Source organism: Mus musculus, chromosome 18 (genome assembly GCF_000001635.26).
Source record: "Mus musculus strain C57BL/6J chromosome 18, GRCm38.p6 C57BL/6J".
NCBI classification, from domain to species: domain Eukaryota; kingdom Metazoa; phylum Chordata; class Mammalia; order Rodentia; family Muridae; genus Mus; species Mus musculus.
Window position 1 is genome coordinate 37,904,823 of NC_000084.6, and position 26,809 is coordinate 37,931,631.

The following is a 26,809-nucleotide window of genomic DNA, read 5'->3' on the forward strand; positions in this document are numbered from 1 at the left end:
ATCTTGTGGACTTGTACTTGCATATTTAACCATTATTTCATTGGGCCTAGATTTTTTTTTTTTTAATAGTAAACATCAACTTAGGAGACCACACACTTAAAAACAACCACCACAGGCCGACAGACAAATGCCCATAAACACGTGCTGGGAAAGAGGCCTCAGAGCTTGGACGGTGGCTTACCAGCATCTGCTCAAAGAGGACAAGAACTTGCTCGTCTGAGATGTCCTGCAATGACTGAGCAGTGGGGTCATCTCCGTACGATGCAGAGGAGTTTCTATGAGCAGAATTGGGCTTTTCTTTCTCCTTCTTAATCCTCATGCTGGTAAATCTCTCCAGCTAAGAAAGAGAAAGAAGCATTAGCGCAATCCACATGTTAACACAACACGATCTGCAACTTAACAAGCCAAACACCAAAGAGCCAATCTTTTACCTTCTTGCACCTGCTTAGTACTTTTAGTTTACACAGCCAAGGTTTTTATGATAAGAAAGGAAGAAATCATTTTTGTTAGAACTACACAGCCCACCAACTTTATCCCTATCTATAATAATGTGTAAGAGACAGCAATGCTGTATTAAGGTTTCAAGCCTCTTTAGGCTGGTATGGTGGCACACCTTTAATCCTAGCATTCAAGAGGCAGAAGCAGGCAGATCTCGGGGAATTCAAGGCCAGCCTGGTCTACATAGTGAGTTCCAGGACAGCCACAGCTACACAGAAAAACCCTATCTCCAAAAGTAAAAAACAAAAATTTAAAAATTTAAAACCCTTCTAAAAAGAAAACCATTGTAAATTTCTCCTGCCATTTCTAAGCATTCTTAGCAGCATATAACCAAAAGTATCTCATGTATAAATTTATCTCAAAAAAAATGTGTTTCCCTCTAGCCACCCAATAATAAAAGTGACCAGGGTACATGAAGCTCTTTCCCTTCAGGAGGTATCTATAAGCATAGAGTTTAAGATAAGTAAGCAATATGGGACAAAGAAGTGACTGTGTTAAAATCGAGAGCTATTGCTTTCTCTTCTGTGTGTTCCATGGCACTTGAGATATGAAAATAGCCAGAGTTTAAAACTTATTCTTTCAAATCTTTTAGCATGACACCTACACAGCAAAGAATGCATTGCACTTTAGAGGTACATATGCTATTTCTCTGCTAAACAAATACTAATAACCCGTCCTTAAGTGTAAGTGCTGACGGGGGTAGAGGCTGCGCTAAGGTTCAGCTTCATCAGAGCAACCCACTGAAAATAGCAGCAGCCATATGCAAAAGAAAAAAAAAAGTACTATGGGGTTTCAAAGATGTAAGTGGCATCTAGAATGCAGGATGAGTTCTAATTTAAAACTGCCCAACCACGAAAGTAAGCATGCAATGGGTTAAACGAAGTTAGAGAAGACCTCGAATATTCTGACACTAGAACCCATGCTCTCATTACAGTTAAAGGAAGTCAAAGGTAAAATAGCTGGTGAATGTTAAAATAGAAAATAAGCTAGAGAAAACGAGAAGAAAATAGAGAAAATAGTAGAGGAAATGAGCTAGAACATGCACATGCCACACAGTATCTCCTTACCTCGTCTGCCATGAGCCGCTTCAAAGTCTGGGAAACAGAGAAAAAAGGAGGGAGAAGAAAAAGAAAAGAGATCAGTGGAGTACCAAGGAACCTCCCAAACACCAAAGCGGTTGAAGGGAGAAAGGAAGAGAAAATACATGGAAAGGCCCTAAGCTACCTCCACACACTAAAAGGTTTCTGTAAGGGGCAGTCTTGGTGATAGAGAGAGTGGAGAGCTGAACAGACTCTAAAACCAATGACCAACCCACTTATGAGAAGTGTTCAACTTCATTAGTAAACAAGGAAATATAAGATAAAACCACACTGAAGTCTGGCCTAGTGGTGCAAGTCTATAACCCTAGCTACTTGGTAGGGCTACTGTGAGTTCAAGACTTGTTGGGCTGGAGTCAATCCAGAGCAGACCAAGAAACATGGTGAGTCTGTGTCAAGATTTTAAAAGGGAGATGAGGATGGAGTTAAATGCTCAGCGGTGGAGTCCTTGCCTACTATGTAAAAGACTAAGCATCATGAACAAACAGATAAAATCACAATGAAGTATCCGCTCATACTGGCAGACACACAGCATATACGTGAGACTCTGGATCTGATCCCTAGCTTTTCTGTCTGTCTAGTTGTGTGAGGAACAATGGCTTGCTCATACTTTGCTGGGGTTAGCACAAACCACTGAGCCAACTTAGGAAAACAAATGACATCATCTAGTAAAATTAAATGTAGATACATTATAATCCAACACAGCAATTGTAAGCATCAGCCCTGCTGAAATGAGCACTTAAGAAACAAAAGCATGTGTGGATATATCCTCATATCTGAACGAGAACGTCTGAATAGCAAGTAGAGCACACTGGTCCAATGGAAAAGAGCTCTTCAGAGAAAGTGAATAAACTTTCAACTATTCACAAATACAGAGAATCGTTCGTTCGCTGTCACTAACAATAAGAACATATAAAGAACATTGCTTGGGATGTAAGATTATAAAGGACATGGTTATCTTAAATTCCTAACAGTGATTGCCTGTGACTACCATAGATTATGACCAAGGAGGAAGACAAAAAGGTCTCTGGGGTGTTTATGACTTTCTACTTCTTGACATGGACAGTGATTATATAGTGTTAACTTTATAATTACTCGGTGTTTTCTGTTTTCTTCTACATGTAATCACACACACCAACACAGGTACTTTAAAGTCTGAATGTTTTAAGACTAGGCAGGTTGGAAGTTTTTTTCACCCTACTCAACTTCAACCATACTTTGTTTTTGTTACTATCAATCAAAGGAGAGGGTAATTGCCTCTTGACTTATTCAACTAATGAAAAATCCAGTCCTGTCTTCACCAGTTATTTATCTAGCCTTCTGATGACATGATGACCCACTCCACTATGTTCATAATAGTCCTCATATCACAATTCAGTTAGGCCCAATATAAATTAAGAATAATTACTTTGCTCTCCCTGTAGAGGTCAAGTTTGCACTGACCACTAACCACTTGCCTGAGAACATGGGAACCTTGTTCAACACCCAGGGAACTTCATGTTTACTGTTTATTGGGGGCACAGACATACGAACGACAAAGCTCTACCTAAGAAGACTACAAGGTATTTCACTACCACATAAATCTTACATAGTAAGGCACATCTGCAGTGGAGGTGAGAGAATGAGGACTAGGAGTTGAGCATCATCTTTGGCTACATAGTGAGACCAAGGCCAGCCTACAATATATTAGACCTCGTTTCAAAAAATATATACTAAGACAAATGAAATAAAATAAAATAATCTGTGTTTTAGTGTTCAACTTGGAGTAAGGACCATAGAAAGGAATCCATGCAGAAAAGCTGCATTTCCCAAATAAATCCGATAGAGGGCAGCAACACCCAGCAAAATAAATAACAGCACAGACCAGTTCTATTTCTGAACCCAATAAAATACCCAAACAAACAGCAAGCTCAGCCATTGATATGGAAACCTGTTACTACAGGACCCTGAGAATATGGCGTACTTACTCAATGAAATATGTTTCCTCTTACAGATTCTATACATAGTGTTTGAAATGGCTTTGTTCAATGTTTTAAAAGTAATTTAAAAATGTTTATATATAATTTGTATGTGCCCTGCATGTATGTATATATGTGCACCACATGTATGTCTGGTGTCTGAGGAAGACAGAAGAGGCATTAGATCCAGTGGAACTGAAGTTGTAGGTGGTTGTAACATTCCATGTAACCACTGAGCCACCTCTCCAGTCCCCACCCAAATCATTAGGGTTTTTGTTTGTTTGTTATGGAGCCTGTGATGCAGATAAAGACATTCCTAGATCAGGAAAAGTGAAAGGATTGAAAACAATGCAAAGAAAAACAAAGAAAGGAAAAAGAAAAGGCTACTTAAGCTATAAGTATGCCCAGTGCCCTACATCCCTCCAACCTTCTTTTGTTTTTGTTGTTGTTGTTTTGGGGTTTTTTGTTTTGTTTTTTTTCGAGACAGGGTTTCTCTGTATAGCGAACTCAGAAATCCGCCTGCCTCTGCCGGGATTAAAGGCGTGCACCACCACGCCCAGCTCCCGCCCACCTTCTATAAACCTTTAATGTACCCAGCTTTAAGTGCTTTTACCCATCTTCTTTCTGCAAATCCTTACTTTTCCCTGTCCAGGTATACATCATACTTTCTGTCTCTCCAATGGGGTCCACTATATACCACCACTCAGACCTTCAACTACAAAAACAGAGGCGGAAAGAAACATATATACTAAACTAAGATCATAAGACAGAAAAGCAGATCAGGTTCATGAACAGATTAATAACTTCTAGGTAAAAGATGTCACACCTGCTGGGGCCATGGTGGCATATGCCCTCAGTTCTAGCACTCAGGACTCATAGGTATGTGGATCACTGAGTTTGAGGTCAGTCTGGTCTATAGATCGAATTCCAGGAAAGCCAGGACTACACAAAGAGTTTGGAGCTAAGATGAAAGGATGGACCATCCAGAGACTACCCCAACCGGGGATCCATCCCATAATCAGCCACCAAACGCAGATACTATTGCACATGCCAGCAAGAGTTTGCTGAAAGGACCCTGATATAGCTGTCTCGTGTGAGGCTCTGCCAGTGCCTGGCAAATACATAAGTGGATGCTCACAGTCATCTATTGGATGGAGCACAGGGCCCCCAATGAAGGAGCTAGATAAAGTACCCAAGGAGCTGAAGGGGTCTGCAATCCTATAGGTGGAACAACAATATGAACTAACCAGTACCCCCAGAGCTCGTGTCTCTAGCTGCACATGCAGCAGAAGATGGCTTAGTCGGCCATCATTGGGAAGAGAGGCCCCTTGGTCTTACAAACTTTATATGCCCCAGTACGGGGGTACACCAAGGCCAAGAAGTAGGAGTGGGTGGGTAGAGGAGGGGGGGCAGGGAGGATATAGGGGACTTTCAGGATAGCATTTGAAATGTAAATGAAGAAAATATCTAGTTAAAAGTTGAAAAAAAATAAAGAAAAACAAAACAAAGGAGATAACAAACTGAGCCAAGATACTAAATTTTTCCCATTCTTGAAGGCCTCTCAAACTACAGAAAAGGTATCTTCCAGAAAGAAGTAAATAACGGACGCAAAGTGCCTACAAGATCCAAGAGAACAGGCTGGAGAGATGGCTCATTCAGTTAAGAGCACTGACTACTCTTCCAGAGGTCCTGAGTTCAATTCCCAGCAACCACATGGTGGCTTACAATCTGTAATGGGATCTGATGCCATCTTCTGGTCTGAAAACAGCTACAGAGTACTCATATAAATATAATAAATAATTGTTTGAAAAAAGAAAATTCAAGAGAACAAGAAAGAAATAGAAAACAAAAACCGCAGATGGAGCATGTTAGATCCAAAGTGGCACCTCAAAATGGCAGTGCAGATGACACTGTTCTAAACAGAACTCAGGAGAATGTTACTGGATAAGCAAGCCTAAAAGTGTGGGCATGGGGTAGGAGGGGTGGTTGAGGTTCTGTTTTCCAGGAAAGGAGATCTCATAAGGCCAGTTTCTGTTTACCAGGAACCACCCTTAATCTTGCCCCAAAGGTCAACTACCTCAGGCAAGGGCATCTAGTTCCTGTATCAGCTCAAAGACACCCCAGACACCCCCAAAATACACACACACACACACACACACACACACACACTGTTGACTGTCATACAAAATCTGCTTGCTTTTCCTCTCTTTTGCTCTTCTTTCTGCCCACCTCCCAAGATCCCCAATAAACCTTTCTTTCTACCCATGCAGAGGTTTAGCTCAGTGGCTTCATTGTGATCTCAATTATAGGACAGAGGAAGACTAGTTGTACCAGCAGACACTGGAAGCAGAGTCCCAAATCAAAAATAAGAAGTGGTCAAATTACACTGAAAGACGACCTTCAAGGGGCTAGGAAATCAGTACAAATTCCTACAAGAAACCACTCACATGGAAAGGTACTAACCTAAGACTAAGGAGAAAGCCACTCAAACAGTTAAATCCCTTTACAATCCTGCCTCCCAGTGCCACTGGAGAACTACCCAGCAGCAGCAGGCTACCAGTTCATTCTCGGGGAAGGGTAAACAGATGACCCCTGGATTGGAAGCACAGTTGTGGCACTCAGTGCATTTCTCCTGCTCATGAAAGCTGCCCAATACCAGAACCACTAAGTATGTGTAATGTCAAATATGGCTAGCTACTGCAAGTGAACAATTACAATTTTTAACAAAATTTAAACCCAGAGATAAATATTTTGCTGCTACTATGTTTGGAATACCTGAAGCTCTATACCTACCTTTTCATTTGTTTATGGACTCTAAATACAGATTAAGCCTCTCCTGAGAAAATTTAGCAACTGGCCCAAATATACCGAGCTTCTTCAACTTGATAAACAGTATCTACCAAAAAACAAACAACACAAAACCCTACAGTTAGCATTATAATTAATAACGACAGGCTTGAGACTGTACAGCTAAGATCAGCAAAAGGTAAGGATCCAACGTGCTCTTCTGGCCTCCAGGTATCTGCATACATGCAGATAAAGCATTCCTACACATAAAATACATACATACACATAAAATAATCTAGACATTAGAAAGAGCATCAATGAACAAATACAGTATGAAATTGTAAATATAAAAAAAATTCCATTAGAATTTCCTAAAATAAAGTCCATAGGTATAAATCTAACAAAATATGTACAAGATCTAAAGCCATAAAATCAAAGAAAGGATGTTCCATATTCATGAACAGGATGACTCAATTATGTTAGGATCAGGTTTCTCCAAATTTGATCTATAGATTAAAAACCCTAATCGAAATCTCAAGTTATTTTGTAACTAACAAAAAATTGACTCTAAAGTTTTAAGACATTTATATTTTAAAAAATGAATATAGACTCAGATCTTATACTCGTCACCAAAATAAGACTCAAATTGAGAATGATGGTACATGCCTGTGATCCCAACACTTAAGGAAGCTGAGGCAGGAGGATTGAATTTGAAGTCAGCCTAGGCTACAAAAATAAGATTGTCTCAGAAAGTAAACAAACAGGGCTGGAGAGGTGACTATTGAGTACAGATGCCTGCTACCAAGCCTTAGGACCTGAGTTCAAGCCCCAGAGCCCAAAGAATAGAAAGAACCAACTCCTGAGGGTTATCTAACCTCTGACCTCTGTGTGTACGCACATGCATGCATAAATTCATTCCTTTAAAGGGGGGGGGGAAGCAAAGGAAAATAAGAAAGCTACACCTTCCTCTGTTATGGACCGAATTGAAATCTCCACCCGATACAGGCTTCTACTTCAAGGCTCAGTTAGCAGTAGCATCTTGGAAAGTTGTAGAACCTTAGGTGCAGTATTGGTAAAGGAAGAGGGTCATTGGGGTAAAGACTCTTGGGGTACATTATCCCTGACAGCTTGTTCACCCCCTAATTTTCTATAAACCACTAAGTGAATAGCTTCCTACTGCCATGTCGTAAGTCCAAGTCCATGGTACCAGGGGACCATGGACTAAGTCACTCTTCTTGAGCCTTAACAGAGTCAAGCTGGTTTAACAGTAAAGGCCTATGATCTCAGAGAACAGGCATAGAGTTCTGACTCCTCCTTTCAGTGGTTTCTGTTGGGCATTTTTGGTTAGAGGAAAAGTACCTAATGCATACCTGGATGCTCAGAACAATGATGAAATGTTCTACCACACTGCACTGAACAGACTCCCTAATAATGGAGAATGTTGGAAGATGTATACTTAGATGTACGCAACACATTTACTTAAAGTGTAAAAATGTGTTCAAGCTTTTAATGCCAAAAGATAGCTAATAAACCTTACTACGTTTTTGTCCTAAGAATGGAATGGGCAAACTTTAAAACAAATTCAAGTCATTTTTATTCTTCAAGTGAGAAGTAATCACTCTTTATTGGCTCCTCTTTCTGATCTTCTCTACGGACAGTGACAGACAAAGGTATATAAGCAAACACACCTGATATTTGCTCCTTCAACATTGCAGCTTAAGTGTAAACATTTGTTAAGTTATATTAAAGATTTTCTTTATCAAAGGACCTTTCTAGATGTTGGATATTACACTGTATACTTATAACCCCAGTACTTAGGACGCTAAGGGAGGAAAACGAGAATTTTGAGGCCAGCAAGAACTTGTGTCAAAAACAACCAACCAACCCTAAACCAGAAATGGTGATATCAAATGCTATGTTTTCACCTTGGTTTTTCTTTTTTTCTTTTCTTTTTTTTTTTTTAAATGTTGTGGTGTTTTGTTAGTATCTATGCCTGGGTACCACATGCATGCCTGGGGCCTGTGGAAGGCAGAAGAGGTCACCAGATCCACCAGAAGTGGAGTTATAGTCAGTTGTGGGTGCTGGTAACTGAACCCAAGTCCTCTTTGGAAGAGTGATTTTAACTGAGCCACCTCTCCAGCCCCTCAATGATTATTTCTTTAAAAAGTCAGTGTGTTAGAATTAAATTGAACATTGTTTACACAATTATGAGTTACTCCTAAATTTACAGGATTTTGCTCATTTTTTAATGTTTAGAACTTACATTTTAAATATTTTATCTAAAATTATAATGTTATGCAGGAAACATATTATATATCATGTTATATCATATTAGGTGACAATGTTATGTATCAAAAGTTCTAAAAATGTTTCTGTGAAATATTTGGTGGTGGTGGTGGTGGTGGTGGTATTTTTGTTTCTGAAACAGGTTCTCACTGTATAGCCTTAGCTCACCTGGAATTCACTATGTAGGCCTGGTCTGATTCAAACTCAAGAGATCTTCCTGACTCTTGCCTCCCAAGTGCTAGAATTTAAACATGTATCACCATGTCCAGTGTGTGAACATATTAGTATACTACAGTGGGAATTTGTATTTTATATGTAGAGAGGAATAAAAGTTAATTTATATTCAGACTGGAAATTTATGTTTTGAATTTTGAATAATTTATATTCAAACCAGTTAACAGTGTACTGTTCTTGAACAACCCCTATACTGTAAAACTGGAATTTCTACAAATCCTGGTTGAAATTTGGTTAAAACAATAAAATAGTTGCAATGCAGTTTGGCAACTGATTCTAAGTAATACAATTAAAATTAAAACTACTAAAACAGTTACAATTTTAACTTTTCTGAGCTCTAGAGTCTTGCTGGTAACCTGCCCTAGTTCAATGGGGCTTGTGGTGGCTCAACTGCTACTAGCATTTGCTGCTCTTCTGAAGGACCTGAGCTCTGTTCCCAGGACCCATATGACAGCTCACAGATGCTTGTAGCTTCAGTTTCAAGGGAATCAATCCTTTCTTCTGCCCTCCGATATGTTATTCTCATATACACTATTAACTACTCATTTAAAAGTCTCTTCAAACAAGCTGATGTTGGTTTTCAAGAGCTACCTGTCTCCCGGGGAAAATGTTCTTTTATACCACCGTGCTGCAAGGCCAAGAAAACGAGGAGACAATTAGACCAGAAGAAAATACAAATGGAAGACACATCTAATAAAGGACTATTATGTAAAATATATCAACAATTCAAAACTCAACACTGAGGAGCCAGCTTCCCAACTCATCAAAGAAGACACACACGGAACAATGACTGAAGAGCTCATGAGGCTGCTTTACAGCTTCTGTCTTCAGGAAAACACAAGTTCCAATATACAACTATAATCTATGGCAATGCCCAAAAGCAGAACACTAGTGACCCCAGTGCTGTGATGAACCCCAGTGCTGTGATGCTGCGGAACAGCTTGGCAGCATCTTATAAAGCTACATACTCCTATCACATTACCTAGCAACAAAGCTCCTTGGTGTGTGATGGTTGTCTGTACAAAATCTCACTACTACATAAGTCAGGTTTGCCTCAAACTCATGATAATCCTCCTGCCTCTGCTGTATGAGTTACAGGGATTATATAGGTAGGCACTACCATCTCTGGCTTTCCCTGATGTTTACTGACCCCAGAGTTGAAAATTTATGCCTACACAAAAGCTTGCACACAAATCTTCATAATAACTACACACAAAAATTGATAAAACTTGGGAGTAACCAAGATTTATTTTTAAAGACTTATTTTTATTTCCATGTTTTTGCGTTTGTATGTGTAGTTGCTCCAGTGGCAAGAAGAGGGTATCCAAGCCTTTGGAGCTACAATTACAGGCCTGATGAGGATGCTGAGAACTGAACAGAAGATCTCTTTAGTAGGTAAAGGGATAAACTTTGATACATTAAAAATGCTGGAGGCTGAGAAGACAGTTCAATAGATCAAAACAACCAGAAATGTGACTGTTAATACCTATGTTAAAAGCAAAGCAAGCTAGGGCAATAGTTGGCTCTTATAAACCCAAAGTTAGGGAGGCAGAATCCCCTGGGACTCCTGATTAACCAGCTTAGCCTACTTAGTAAGAAACTCTTTCTCAAAAAAAAAAAAGGATGAAGTCTGAGGAATGACACCCAAGACTGTCCTATGTTATGTGTGCATAGCCGTATGCTTGTATGCACATCAGAGGACATGTGTGTGTTATGAATGTATGGTCCAGACTAGCCAAGAATCTGGGCCAGAGTTATACATATATTGTCAGTTTCAAAAGCCAGAACAGAAACGGATGGTCTTTAAGGGTCTGATGCAATTCTCATCACTCCGCTGTATTTCATTTGTTGTTTTGCTTTTCTAACACAGGGCCCGACTGTATGTTCAGGTAGCTCCGTCTGATCTTAAAACGTTCAGTCTTCCTGCCTCTTCAGCCTCTCCAGTGCTGGTACCACAGGCGAGTGTCATCACACATGGCATCATTGCTCCATTCCAGCAGGCTGCTCTCTGTGCCAAGCACAGAGCAGTTACTCTTGGAGCGTCTTTGACCTCTCTGCTCTGCTAGAGTTATTGTTTGTTGTACTTCAGTCTCTCACTTCATTTCTTCTTTCACTTTGATGGTGCATATCCCATAACGGTGTCTTAGAATACATGGGGATAAACTTTAAACTTAAATACATAGCAATGCCTATCTTGAAGCCATATTTGACTAACAGTTGTGTTTGGGGTTGGAATTTGCTTTTCTTCATGTTTTTAAAGGCCATTATTTTCAGGAAATGTGGGGCTGCTCTGGTTCCTGTGTACAACCCATTTCCACCCTTCTGTTGAATTTTGTAGGATTGTCTTATGGATATTTTGAGATTTAACCATGTGGGGTCCTTGTATAATCTATTTTTATCCTCGCTTTCAGTGCTGGAAAATTAATTTTATTTCCTTGGTAACTTGTTCTTCTGTTTGTTGTTTTTCTCTCTTTTGAACACTGGGTTTCCCACACTGTTCTTTGAGTTTTGTTTGCTCTTCCGTTTGTATCTCTATATACCTACCTTACTTAGAGGGTATTTTCCAAATTCTTCTAACCCTTTTATTCAGCTTTAATTTCAGCTTTCATATTTGCAACTCCTGAAGATTCTTCTTCTGAAATTTTCTCTAGTAGATATTAATGATTTTTGTTTTTAAATCTTCCTCCCTGTTCAGTAATTTACTTCCACCTTCTCACGTTAAAAACCTTCCTCAGATGTCTAGTAATTGTATGTTACTGCTCATGGAAAGCAGGTATAAGCAGCAGATTAGAAACTCTGGATACAGCCAGGCAGTGATGGTGCATGCCTTCTATCTCAGCACTCAGGAGGCAGAGACAGAGGCAGATGGATCTCTGAGAGGAAGCCAATCTGGTCTACAGAGCCAAGTCCCAGGACAGCCATGACTACACAGAGAAACTGTCTTTAAAAATAAGCACACAAAGCAAACAACAGACTCTAAATGGATGGATTGTTGGGGGTTTTATTAATGTATTTTTTATTATTATATGATGTGTATGTGTAGATATGCATGCCATTATAATTGTTATTGTTGGTGGTGGTGGTGGTGGTGGTGGTGTGTGTGTGTGTGTGTGTGTGTGTGTGTGTGTGTGTGTGTAGAATAAGCTTATTTAGGGCATGGGGAGTTGAGAATGGAGTAGAGACAGATGGGGGCAGGGGAGGGGGGGAGGGGAGGCAGCCAGGAACTTGTGGAGACAGAGGTAGGAGGGGGAAGGAGAGAGAGAGAAAGAGAGAGAGAGAGAGAGAGAGAGAGGGGATGGGGGTCAGGGAGAGAGGAGTGGCAGAGTGCTGTTGTTACTACCATATATGATGTGTATGTACATGCATGCATGCCACAGTGCACATGTGAAGATCAGGAGACAACTTTGTGGAGTCAGTTCTCTTCTAAGTTCCCGTGTTGCATAAGCTATTGTAGGGCACAATTTGTTTCATATGCATGTTATTAAGGACATCACCATCTAATCTCTACAGGACAATCCAGTATGTCCCTGTCCCAGAACTTGGCTCTTTATTAACATTCTGCACTAATTTGTAACAATTAACAAACCTTCACTGAGGTACCATAATCATCCAAAGACCACAATTTACTCTAAGGTTTGTTTGAGCAAATATACCATCGTAACCATTTCATCACTATGAAAGTTCTGTCTCCTGGGCCCTTTCATCCCCTCCTTCCTGAAGCCATTGATCATTATATGTCTTCCTAGTTTGCCTTTTCTAAAATGTCATACAGTTGGCAGCTTTTTCATATTGGCTTCTTTTACTTAGCACACATTTAAGGTTCTTCTGTGTCTTCATATCTTGATCACTCATTGCATGTTAACACTGAATGATAGTCCACTGTCATGCATATGTGTTTCTGCTCTCTGTCTTTGCTTCACTACCTAAACTGTCAATAACACATCATCCCACAGAATTTCGTTCTGCTCTGATTTATTCAGCAAAGCTGATGCCAGTCATGATGAGCTTAGGCACACAAAACTGACAAAAGCATACTTCCCTAACCATATTTCTGCCTGGTGTCTAAAGAGTTTGCTTTTACTGAAGCCTTGCAAGAGACTCGCCTGTTTAGCAGGTCCCACTCTTAGCCTGCTGGCCCTCTGATGTCCTCTCTCAGGTTTTCAGATTCTGGCAATCTATAATTGACTTCTGACTTCAAGATACTATATAGTGAATCTCCTGGGGTCTTCTACCAATAAAGGTAATACTGTCTTTTCTGCACAGTCTAGATTTTTGCTTGTTACTCAATTTTCATAATATTTAATTTACATGCAAATGATTACTAATAAAAGTATAGCACTTATTCTATAAGACTCTTGCCAGAATTGAATCAGCAGATAAATATCTACAGGTTATTAGCTGGTTTGGAAATAAAGCCTAAAAAAACTGTATTTACTAAAAGAAGCTTCATCTTCTCTGAAAAACCTGTTTCATTGAGCCTTACTTATATGCATCAACATGTTTCAACAGTAACACCATCAAATATAATACAGCTGACAATGTAGTGCTATGCAATAACCATCAATCAAAATAGAAATGAAAACCTGCCCCCTTCCAACCCCTTTCCAGACACTAATTTAGTTCCTGATTCATTCACCACATCCAAATGTATCATGTGGTAAATCTTTTGGCTACCATCTACAAGAAATTGGAAACTTCCTTAGGGCTAGAGCAATTGCTCAGAGGTTAAAAATGCTCACTGCTCTTCCAGTGGACCTGGGTCTAGTTCCCAGAACCCATAGCAAGGTGTTCATAACCGCCTGTAACTCCAGTTCAAGATCCAATAATTCCTGGCCTCTATGGGAATCTTCTGCACACACATTGTGCACATAAACCCACACAGGCACATACACATAAAAATAATCTTCCAAAAGAGAAATCTAGATAATTTTATTACTTACAAATAAACTGACCAGAAACTCTTACACACAAGGTAAACCCTCTAAGGTCTCAAAGGTCCAACTAATTAAACTAATTGGCTTCAAGAGTCTAATATAAACCCAAATAACTATTTATACAATGTAAACTAACTTTGATATCTTTTTGTTACTGTGGTGGCTTTATGTATGAATAGTTTTTAAGGTTTTAATTATGTGTGTGTATGTCTTTGTGGGTATATGTGTGTGAGTACAGGGCCCACAGGAGAAGTTCCACCTGGAGCTGTAACTACAAATGGTTATAAGTCCCATGACGTGGGTACAAGAAATCAAACGGATCCTCTGCAAAAGTATTAAGGGCAATTAAATGTTGGGCCATCTTTCCAGCCCCAATACTTTGAGCTGATAGAACTAAACTTGCCAGTCACATAAGCAGGAGTTCTCTTGTATGTCTAAGAACACAATTGTGCCTACTGTAAACTCAAAGAAACTTCATCCATATTTACCTCTACATGATTCTCTGCATTCTAAAATTTTAGTTTGAATCATGAATGAAGCACAGAATACTAAAAATAATTAAGGACTATCTCTTGATACAGACTGTCTATATAGCCAAGCAAAAGGTAGTTACATAGTGTTCTTAGCAATAACCTAATAAGAGAATATGACTAAATATTACTCTGAACACAAAGTATATTACACAGGAAAAAGTGACTCTTAATTCCTAGACTGTACTCCTATAGTTAATCATGAACAAGTGCTGCATGGACCACATGGCCAGCAAAGGGGAAATATAAACCCAAAAGTGCAAACCCACACCTCAGTACTGTCTAAAGGGTTAGCTCACGCTAATGTAACTTTTTTGAGTACACAGCTGAATATCAGTTGGCTCCACACTGTGATGAACCTGGGCAGACCAGGACCCCTGAGTTTTCTCATAACTATAGTCAGAATGCAATTCACTAACTGCCTCAGTATACACACCTTTTTGTTGTTGTTTTTGTTGTTGAGACAGACTCTCTCTATGCAGCCCTGGTTGTCCTGGAACTCGGTGTGTAGACCAGTGTGCTGGCTAGTTTGTATGTCAACTTGACACAAACTGGAGTCATTTTTAAGAAGAAATCTCAACTGAGAAACCTCCCAGCACTCGGAGAGGCAGGTGGATCTCTGAGTTGGAGGGCTATCCTAGCAGAGAGAGTTCCAAGACAGCCAGAGCCATTTGGGTAACAGCCTTGCCACTTCCATTTCTGATGGGACACTTAAGATTCTGGATCTCAGAGAGAAGATGCAAATACACACTTCAAAGGCATACAGGGCCCATCTTTACTGCTTCATTTCAAAGGATGGAAAGCTGTTTACATCAGGCAGTGCAGGTGCACAGGTCTTGATATGGAGGACCAACTTGAATCAACTACGCTATAAAGATTCTAAAAGAAACCTCAAAAGACTGCATTTTGAGGCCTCCCCACACCTTCTTGACATCTACCCTCCATCACCACATTCCCATGAAGACAAAAGGGAGACTACTGAAGTCTGCAAGGTGGCTCACTGGGTAAAGGCACTTGCCACACTACGCCTGACATGATCGAAGTTCAGTCCCTGGATCCCACATGGTAGAGAGAGAGAACGTACTGCCACACATTGTTCTGATCTAAATACACACACACACACACACACACACACACACACACACGAACACCTTAAATGAATAGTTTTTTAATAGTTTATCTTTCTAGGAATGGTTTGTTGGAGTTTCAGTTTATATAGTATACTGGCCTTGAATTCAACAACATTTCGCCTGCCTCGGATTCCCAAGTATGAGGATTACAGGCACGAGCCACTATTGGAGTCCTTTTCTAACTATCCATCGACTGGAAGGCCTTTGTTGATGAATTCCCTTATTTCAGTCTTAAGTTTTCTCCCTTCCTTTTGCTTAGTCCTTAGCTCATGTTAGGCTTAGTCTGACTCGGATAATTCTCTGTAAGTCTGCTCTGTTTCAAGGGCTAATATCATAAATCACTATTTTCCTGCTTATTTGAATCTGCTTTTTGGTCATTATAGAGCTTTGATTTCAGAAACAAACAAACAAACAAACAAACAAAAACAAACAGCCTCTGCTCCAGCGCTTGCCTCCAGGCCCTGCCCTGACTTCCCCAAAGCTGTTGAACTATAAGCTCTAAGATGAAATAAACCCTTTCCTCCCCAACTTGCTTCTGATCATGGTGTTTAGCACAGCAATTGAAACTCTAAAACAACCAGGCTGGCCTTGAACTCACTGAGACCAGCCTGCCTGTGCCTCCTGAGTGCCAGGAAAAGAAAAAAAAAAGTGTTGCCGCACTTTCTTTTCCTAGCTATTTACCTTTGGGGTAATTCAAAACAAGGAAGATACTAGTGTGGTAGACGTCTAAGATGTGATCCCAAATCCCTAGCCTGTGCACAGATGTGAAACAGGACTGTGAAAAGAGATTACCAAGTAGCCTGAGCCAACCACACAAGTGCTTTAAATCTAGAAGTCAAGCCACACAGATTCAGCATGCAATTCTTGGCCAAAGCAGGACTACAGACAGCCTCTGGGTGCTTAGTGCAGTTCCCAAACCAGCAAAGAAACAGAGCCTCACACTGTGAAGGACTTGATTCTTCAAAAACTCAATGATTCTGAAAGCCAACTTTCAACAGAGCTTCTAGCAAGAACAGCTCAGCTGACATCTTGATTTCAGCCCTGTCACACTCTGAGAACCCACCCACACCATCCATGCCATGTTTTAAGTTGGGTAATAATTTACTGCACAGCAATAGGAAATGCATACATTATTTCAACAGCTGAAATCCAGAATTATCTAGATCTAGTTCTAAAAGAAAAAGACCTTGAGTTCTGATTTTTATTTCCAATATGCTGTAAGTCACTTTAACTCTTTGTGCTGTGATTTTACTAAACAAACAAAACAATGACCAGCTGTGGCGGCCTGCCTATATAATTCCAGAACTCAAGAGGCAGAAGCAGGAGGATTGTGAGTTTGAGGCCAACCTGGCTTTATAGCTATTTCAAGGGGCTAGGTAGGAAAACCCAGTCTCAAAAGTGAATGGGGGGGGGTATGCATTTCAAAATGCAAAATAACTGCACAGGCACCTTAGGCTCACTAAAGCACAGGTGATCAGTGACGGTGAGATCAGTCTGTAAAGTGATTTCTGTGTTACTACAGAAAAACTTCTAGTTAAACCACCACCTGATGACTAATTCGGCAACGCTGGACTTCACTAACACCCTGGGAGAAAACAAAGGCCATTCTTTGCCTATAAATTTACACTTAGCCTTCATCTAAGCTGGGCTCTTAATATTTTATACATCAGAGCCTTCTTAACAGATACTTGTTGCAACTCTCTCTGTGGCTGTTAAGTGTTGCAACTCTCTTTGTAGCTGTTAAGTGTTGCAGGGCCAAAGCGTGTTTTACTCAGGTGATATCGCTTAAACTTTATTTTAAAATTAACACTTCTATAGATTTTGAAGCACCAGCCTAAGTACAGTGTATTCGTTAATACAATTTAAATTGGGCAAGTGATAATGTTTTGAGTTCTGTGATAGATAAGTAGGATTACATACACTAAGCCATCAGATTAAGCCTTCAAGAGTAATGTATTTCCCTACGAATGAGACCAGAGACTATGCTTAGCGCTCCAGCCCACAAGACATATTTGTAAATTGTCCTTGGGGAAAATAGTCAATTATGAAATAGACAAGACGGGGCTGGAGAGATGGCTCAGTGGTTAAGAGCACTGACTGCTCTTCCGAAGGTCCTGAGTTCAAATCCCAGCAACAACATGGTGGCTCACAACCACTCGTAATGAGATCTGACTCCCTCTTCTGGTGCATCTGAAGACAGCTACAGTGTACTTAGATATAATAATAAATAAATCTTTAAAAAAAAGAAATAGACAAGACATCATTTAGGAGTGTTTCCACCTTCTTTGAAAAGTAGTAAGGTCTCGATAGTGACAAAGGCTACTACTACCTACAGGCAAAGTGGGAAATAAGTGTGGCCAACAACTTCCTTTCAAATCCTGGAAAGAAGCGTAGAGCCTGACACTCAGAACAGAGATCTGTGGGGTCTGCCTTCGATTCACTAGTTGATTCTGGCACAGGCCTCGCCGTAAGCTCCTTAGAATGGAGAGGCCACGAGGGTTACAGCACAGACTTGAACTCTTCATCTAGCTTTGTCACAAAGTTTACATTCCACCAAAGCTGTAAGCAAGTACTGGAAAGGTGTACGTTTGTGTTTGAAGTCAAGCACAGTTTTAGCATTCCTGACTTTAGGGCTATATTGTCTTCATTAGGCTGGAGATCAAAGATCAATAAGAAAGTAAAATGACAAAAGTCAAAATCCTGTCTTGAAAAAAGAAATAAAACAGGATGACAGAACCACAGAAACTGGCTGGGCCCCAGGCAGAACTGGAGCGAGAAAAACGAGTAACTTTAAATACAAAGAGCTTTTCCTTCCATTCCCATCGCAGGCCCAAATAAACTGACATCTCATCTCCATCTACAGAAAAACAGGCCGGGCAGTGGTGGCGCACGCCTTTAATCCCAGCACTCGGGAGGCAGAGGCAGGCAGATTTCTGAGTTCGAGGCCAGCCTGGTCTACAGAGTGAGTTCCAGGACAGCCAGAGCTATACAGAGAAACCCTGTCTCGAAAACAAACAAAAACAAAAAAAGAAAAACTAAATTCTGACATCACAATTATTGTTACCTATTACCCTAAATGGGAATGGTGCAGAGTTGCAACATTCACCTCAAAAAAAAAAAAAAAAAAAAAAAAGAGGATACCGCAGAGGCAAAAAAGAAAAAGGTTTGACTACAAAACTTTAAGCCAACCATGAAGCCAGGCATGGTATACTTAGAGTCCTAGTGCTTGGAAGGCAGAGGCAGGAAGATTGAGAGTTCAAAGCCACACCGAGATACTGCCTTAATAGTAGAATTTACTTGCTAAGAGATTCAAATTATCTGTTACTCTCATGGTCAAGGAGACAGATCTGAGGGAAAAGAAGCAGCAACGTCTTGCCTCCAGATCAGCTCATCTTTAAGCACTGGGACGAGCTAACGTGCTTCACAGATAGTTGACAGCCTGGAAACAAGAAGAAAAGGCCACTCCAGTTCCACTAAGTCCAGCACAGAAGCCAGTCTGGGGACACCGCGTTCCTCTTACACGTCTACAGTGTCAGCACCTCACAGTGTAAGACACTCCTGGGTCAGGAAAACAAGCAGCCAACAGACAAAGTACTCAGAGCTGGGAAATCAAGTATCTGGCAGACACACCCATCTTCTCTGCTGAAGGAAGGGCATGAAAGCCATGAATGAATACTCTGTCACTTCCAGACAGCTATATAAAGCTTTCTATTTCTCAAATACCTTAAGGTTCTGGTAAAACTTGAACACATAGAAAATACATAATGTTAGCAGGCTTTTTCTTTTTCTCTTCCTTTCTTTTTTTTTTTTTTTAAAGATTTATTTCTTTATGTTTCTGAGTACATTGTACCTGTCTTCAGATATACCAGAAGAGGGTATCCTATCCCATAACAGATGGTTGTGAGCCACCATGTGGTTGCTGGGAATTGAACTCAGAACCTCTGGAAGAACAGACAGTGCTCTTAACCACTGAACCATGTCTCCAGACCCTAGCAGACTTTTTTCTAAAGTTTAAATATATTTTTCAAGCTCCAAATCCTGTACTTGTTCTTCCTCATTTCCTTATTGGGCTTCTGAGTTCAGGGAAGATTGTCATTGCTCCTTTAAAAAACGGGTGTTGACCATTTAGAAAGAGTCAGTGACTCAGGAATGCTGTTTCTCAATCACCGTAGCAACTCTGTCCTCCTCCCTAGAGATGTGAGCAGCAGTCCATCTTCTCCTCAGGGTAGGCACATATGACACACCCAAGGCCCAACAGACAGGAAGTTTCTACAACTGCTATCACTTCTACATACAGAAACCAAGCGTGAAGACCTATTCCAAAGAATAGTTACACCCCTTTTTCTCCTCATATCATCACTGAATATCCAAAAATAACCATCTACTATTAATACTACAGCAAATAACCCAAAAATTACACTGCTTTTCAAAAAGCCAGACTTGAGCTAATAAAACTACAACAAACATTTTCTAGCTTTTTATAAACCTAGAACAAGATCTAAAGGGAAATCTTGGCGATCAGAGAGCACAATGACAATTTAAATTCTTATGGACGTTCACCAGAAATATAAGTCAAAGTTAAAGTCATTCTGATCCTTCTAGAAATCAAACCATGATGAACTATGTTATGACACAATCCCATACACAATTCCATGCCAGAGTACTTAAGCCCAAATAATTCCCAATAGCAAGGATTTCTCTATTTGGTCCTACTTTAAATAACTTCAATTTCTGAAAAACAGGGAAGCCTGGTAAAGGTGGCATATGCTTTTAATCCCAGCATTTGGGAGGCAGAAGCAGTCAGATCTCTGAGGTCTACAGGCAAGCTCGAGGACAGCCAGAGATACAGAGATAAGCTCTGTCTCCAAAAAACAGAAACAAACAAACAAACACACAAACACACAAAGGGATTGTTTTACTCTATGTTTATACATACCTACATTCTCTTAAGAGAAGCAACATACTGCTTTTATTTAAAAAATGAATTTCCATTTCAAATAATTTTTAAGGCTTGAAGAAATGGGAAATATTTACAGTATTTTAAAAGTAAAAAATATATAAACTATAATTGTAATTCTATAAAACATTTGTGCAAAGATAGTGACTAGAATATTCATATGTTATATGAAATAAAAAACCAGCAGAAACTGATTTCCTGGATACTGATGTTTTGAAAACATAAAAAGTTTTTTAACTCATTAGCACAGCATTTAAAGCAAAACATCAGCCAGGCATGGTGGCGCACGCCTTTAATCCCAGCACTCGAGAGGCAGAGGCAGGTGGATTTCTGAGTTTGAGGCCAGCCTGGTCTACTAAGAGAGTTCCAGGACAGCCAGGACTACACAGAGAAACCCTGTCTCTAAAAAACAAAACAACGACAACAAAAAGCAAAACATCATCCAATTCCCATATTCAAAATGTTCAAAACTTTCTCTCCTCTTATATACCTCAGTAAATATTCTGACAAAGAACACTTGCAGAATTTAAGAGCAGAATGAGCAATAACACAGAGTGAGAGAGAGCATACTGAATAGCTGGATTCTAAAATGTGGCTCATCTAATTAAGGACAACAAAACAGCTCTAAGCTTCCATGTTCTCCTCATTTAAAGGAAAACTGGGTCAAATCATTTCTAAGGTCTCTTTGGGCCTCTTAAAAGACTGTAATTGGTTACTACTACTCTCTTTAAGGGGTGCCCAAGTGCCTGCTGCTTGCCTGATAATACATATCCTACAGTGGTTTCTCACCACTTCTTCTTGTGGTTTCAATCACAGGAAACAGACGTCACCCACGGCCTACATGCAACGAACAAGCTGTAGCAGAGGCTAAGAGCTGCCAACCAGGACCAACTCCTGTCCCTTCAAAACTACAAGGATCAAGAAACATTAGAGAACCTTGCAAGTGAGGAGCCTTGGTATAAATCTCAGACAAAAACAAGACTAAAACCATCTGTATGAGTCCAACAAGATGGAAGAGTTTTACTACAGTCCAAAGCTATCTGCTTCTATGGCCAAATAAAGGAACTAAAGAAATTCTACAGCTGACTGGAGTATGTGTTAAGAAAGAATGGTCTGGGGCTGGAGAGATGACTCAAAAAGGTTAAGAGCACTTGTTCCTGCAGAGGACCCTGAGTCAGTTCCCAGAACCACACAGCAGCTCACAACTATCCTTATCTCCAGTTCCAGGGGATCCATTGTCATCTTCTGAACTCCATGGGCACCAGGCACTCATGTGCTGCACATACATACATGCAGGAAAAACATTCAGACACATAAAATAATATTTTTTTTTAATTAAAAATCAAGAACACTATGACCGCTACCATTTACTATGGAGACCCAGACACATCCTGCAGACTACATTTTCAGGCTCCTCTTTATTGGTCTGTGTAAAGCTTTCTATGCCCATCAAAGACTATGGTATTAATAGATTCAAATACCATGAGAACTTGCCTCTATTCACTTTAGATGAGCACTGAGTCAAATACGCCTCTCATTTATAGTGGTGAAAGTCAGCAGCCTTGTACTTTGTAAAATAACTCAGAGGTTTTTAATCATACATAATGTGCCTTCATTAGACACAAGTCAGATAGTAACTCCAGAGACAGTAATCATTTTTTACTTTGTAGCGCTATTCTGGTTGGGGTAGTTATGTTAGTGGTTCTCTAGCTCACAGTTACCTTGGCAAGAGATAGCTAATGTTTTTAGAACTGTCAGTCTATTATATTAGACCATGAGAGTGGGGAATCCTGATGCAAGACTCCCAAACTAGCACTGAAATTAAGTGCAGGGAAGGCCATAGATAACATGAGCTAAGCGCCACTACTGCTTTTAGAAACCTTACAAGCTAGCTGGATGGATGGCAAGACTCTAGAGCAAGACAAGCATGTTTGTATTCAAGGAAGAGTGAAGAACACTTCCACAGCCATACAACCAAAGGTAACACCACAAGTGTCAGGAAAAAGAACAGTTAGAAAAAGAAACTGAGCCCAAACACTGGCTCAGATGGTTCTCACAAAGGCAGTATCTGACTGTGCCCACAGTTTGGTCATAAGATCCAGATAGTCCCTAAAAAGACAGGTGCAGTGTGAGTGGTAAAGACTTTAAACTACCTAAACACCATCAAAGGCAGCAAAAGTTATTTTCTGAAGGCTGGACAGATAGATGTCTAGGTGCTTAAGAGTAGTGACTGCTCTTCCAAAGGACCAGGGTTCAATTCTCAGTACCCGTATATGGGTAAAATACCCATACAAATAAAATAAAAATAAATATCTCCTGGACCTTACTTAACACAAATCTGAGTTCTTAGATATCCTGATTACATAATGTCATCACAATACATTATATGGCCCCAAACTGATATCAATGTGTACCATATGAAATAAAATGCTAATTTTCAGTCTTTTTTTTTTCCCTACAGGTTTTTACAGGAAGAAAACCTAAAACTTCTGCCAAGTGAAGTGGCTTTAGCTTTCCTAATATCTACACCCACCAATCTCCTGGTAACAATGCCATTTCCCTCACTTCCAGCACACATTCACACATCTGAGCCTCTGTTCAAGCTTCTCCCCACCTCAGAAAATTCCCTCCCTCCCCACTAATCAGATTTCCTTCCAGGGCCAGCCCCAAGCCTTATCTCCTATGAAGCCAACACTGTCCATTCCCACACTAGATCATTACTGAGTCTAAGAGGCCAGCACACTGGCATGGCACTGGCCCAGAACTTAGGGATGATTCATAATAACCCTCAGGTTTTGTAAGAAAAGACCAAGCAAACTAAAATGACTTGTCCAAAATTCACATGACTAATTAGCGGTGAGGTCACAACCAAGCAGCAATACATGGAAATGGCAGACCATCTAGTTCTAGACTGCATACTGGGCAGACCACTGGTTCAGGATAACCTTTATCTAAAGAACGAGCTATATTATTTTAAGATTCTTTTCACATCCAATGTTGAAGATTCTGAAACTTAAGCTCTTCTCTCAGTCTAATAACACTGCTATTTAATTTTCCCAATTCTCTAAATTTAGACATCAGTTTAAAGTTTATGCTGGGCTCAAAGTATAGCTCAATGGTAGAGTGCTTGCCTACAGCCACAGGTATGATCCCCAGCAGCCTGCCCACACACACAATTTTTATATTCACAGCCTTAGATAGTAAGTCTTTTCCTCCTAGATGGGTGTGTGTGTATGTGTGTGTGTATCTATGTATGCATATGTATGTGTGTGTGTGTGTGTGTGTGTGTGTATATACATATGTATGTATGTATATGGCCCAAGGCTGAAATCTGATACAATAACCACATGACTTTATGATTAGCTTCTGGATCCAAGGTAGATAGATCTACTTGGACAGAGGCAAACGAGAAATTCTATTCTCAACTTCTTACCACCAATCATACAGAAAATTATAGTTCTGTGTCCTTGGATCTCTGTGGCAGTGTCTTAATTATTAACTACAGACAAATAACTGCCAGGTCTAAAGAGCAAAGCCAGCAGTTCTCAGACTCAGAAGCGAGCCTGGAGTTAGTAGTCATTTGAAATCCTTAAGTTTCAGGATAGTAAGTGTTGACGTATGCCCAACATCAAATTTCAGCATAAAAAGGCTAATTACATAGACAGTCTTAGGCCTCAGCTTCACCTCACTTCTGCTGGTGCGTTGCCATAACTTGCCACTCTCAGCAACTTAAACAACTGAGACTGCCTATGCCTACCAATGCTGCTGCTAAAGCTGGGCCACTTACAACGGAGATCAGGTTACTCTAAAAACTGTTTTACACAACTCAATACCTCCTGAGACAGGGGAAAGATGGGGTTTACATGCTCAGTAACTGCTACTTTTTCAGCTCTAAGATAATTTTAATTATGATTCTTCCAATTACTTCAAAGTCTAAATTACTAAATGTACAAAGCATTTAGGCACTTAGCCAAAGCACTTTGTACCTCTAAACCTTGAACTACTTTCCCACTAATTGAACTCTACGAGAATCCAGTTTTAATAGACTAGAGATGGCCAAAGGACTCTAGGATACCACCAAAAGTTTCTAGGAAATTTCTAGACGTGAATATTCTTACATAGCAGATGTCAAAGTCTGATTACATATGAAGTGACATTACAAAATAATGAATCCATCATCTGAATCTAGATTGAATCCTAGCTCTGCCATTTCTACTTCGTGTCCTCAAGCAGGTTGCCCAATCTCAATGGATTCTAATCCAATAAAATAATAATAATGTGTATTTTATTAAGGCCAGCATTAAGACTAGTGAGTTCACAACTTTAGCATTGCTAGGCACACAGGAAGCATTCATTCAAATTGTTATTATTGCCACAGTTACTCTGTGGCAATACTCTTTATTCTGAAATGAATCTATCACATCTTTAAGTAAAATTCTAAACATTCACTAATATTTATACAATCTGACATACAACCTGTAGCATACTAGTACAGGAAAACAAAAGTTAGCACTATCTAACTCTGTATGTGTGTCTGTCTATCTGTTTGGGGGGCGGGGGGAGGCAACAGGGGATGTCCAAGATAAATGGAATCTCATTCCCTGATCCTAAAAGTGAGCCATCTTGTCTAAAGGTAAAAATTCCAACCAAAAACCAACATGTGGAACCAAAGCACTGAAAAGAGAAAATCTATGTGCTTTTAGCAAAGATGTTGAAATAACACAAAGAACAAAAGTGAGGGGAAAGGGACTTCTTCAAAAAATAAACACCTCCCCTTTTTTTCAGTATACACTGTTAGGGAATTCAAATAGCTAACAAGAAGAATAAAATACACGCAAAACACACATATTCCTAAGACTTGCACATAAGCTACAACAAAGACAAATATTTAATGATCAAAACCTTAAACAGTATCTCAAGGAAGACACACAAAGAACAGGTAGAAGGACACGAGAAGTTCAAGACTGGCAGAGCCTCAATGGTCACAGACACACTAGAATCCAACAGTTAAGGACAGCTGTATCAGGAACTGGCAAGTCTCTAACTCTGGTGTGGTTTGGTCTGTAGTGCTGGGATCCAAGGTCTCCAAACGCTAAGTGCTAGCAAGCGATAACTCTTTTCATCCAGGTCCATTATGATTACATTCCTCTGTATTCTGTCCTCTTCTTGAAAAAAAAAATATAAACAATGTCTAAAAGGCAAAGGACACTTCCTGATTGTCACAGAGCCAAGCAATAAAATCAGCTTCTTTTCACTCCTGCACCAAGTCCCTTCCTGTGTTATATTTAATAAAACATAGAAACCAAAATGTCTGCTTCCCTTCTATTTATTCATCCACCTTCGACCTTTCAGCCCCTTGCCGTTTCCAGCAGACAACTGCAAGAAGTGACTGATACACTGTTTAGACTTAATGAAATTGGAAACTCTGGTAGCGCTAAAGTTTTTATTCTTTTAACACTTATTTATTTGGGGTGTGTATGTGCGTGTGCCTGTGCTTGTGTATGTACATGGTTGCCCATGTGGAAGCATCACTTGTTTCCTTCCACCATGTGGGTACTGGGGATCTTCAGGTTTAGTAGCAAATGCCTTCACCTACTGAGCCATCTCAGCAGCCCCCCCCCACCCCCACCCCCGGCTCTCAAGGTCTTAGGGTACCATTCAAAACAACCATTAATAATGGGTAGAAGTAAAAAAATCTCAATACTGAAAGAATGACTGACCCACTTATTCTATAATAAGGAAATTCATTAAAATATCAGTCTCAATATTTGTCTTTTTCCACAGTAAAAAAGGCATTAATAATTATAAACCTGGGTTTATTTTTGTTTTGTTTTAAGAGAAAATAGGTTTGCATAGAGATTACAATATTCTTTTACTTTTCACTTCCATATTCTCTCTACCCCTACTCTGCCCCTAAAACAGGGTTGTTTGTTTGTTTTGTTTCTTTTGTTTTTGTAGCCCTGACTGTCCTGGAACTCACTCCATAGACCAGGCTAGCCTCAGAGGGTCACCTGTTTGGGATTAAAGGCTACCATGCCTGGTTCAAAATTTTAGTCTTAATAGTTTCTAACTGCCTAGTTGCCCAAAACCCTGGCTATGCTCAAACCAGCCCCCAGAAGACCATGGAGAGGTGAAAACAAAGACAGCGGGCAGCTGACTCCAAGGGAAGTAAGCGTCAGCCAACAGTGGCAGGTGAGCACCTTAGCTGCTGCTCTAAAATGCTTGTTTCCCTATTACTGCAAAACAAAAGGCTCATCGAAGAAAGAAAAAACCTTAATATAAAATTAGTTTCAAAGTGAAAATGCTTTCTGTAACTATGAATGCTTCCAACAAACACAAAGGAGAAGGACTCGCTTTCATATACAGACCCTTTGCTTATCCACACGTCTCATAGTGCT

General features: G+C 40.0%; 1 protein-coding gene across 4 annotated transcripts in view; it reads right to left on the reverse strand.

Moving 5' to 3' along the window:
- The window catches only part of Diaph1 (diaphanous related formin 1), a 92,022-nt gene that overhangs the window by 61,222 nt on the left and 3,991 nt on the right, over window positions 1–26,809 (reverse strand). For 2 of the 4 annotated variants that reach the window (NM_001305980.2, XM_030250316.1), the window contains exons 2-3: window positions 1,566–1,592; window positions 182–337 (exon numbers count right to left, since the gene is read on the reverse strand). In NM_001305980.2, the coding sequence (NP_001292909.1) occupies window positions 182–337; window positions 1,566–1,592 (183 nt within the window). Of the gene's footprint in view, window positions 1–181; window positions 338–1,565; window positions 1,593–6,346; window positions 6,450–26,809 lie in introns of all 4 variants that reach the window. The other 2 variants (NM_001305981.2, NM_007858.4) reach the window with 2 other exon arrangements.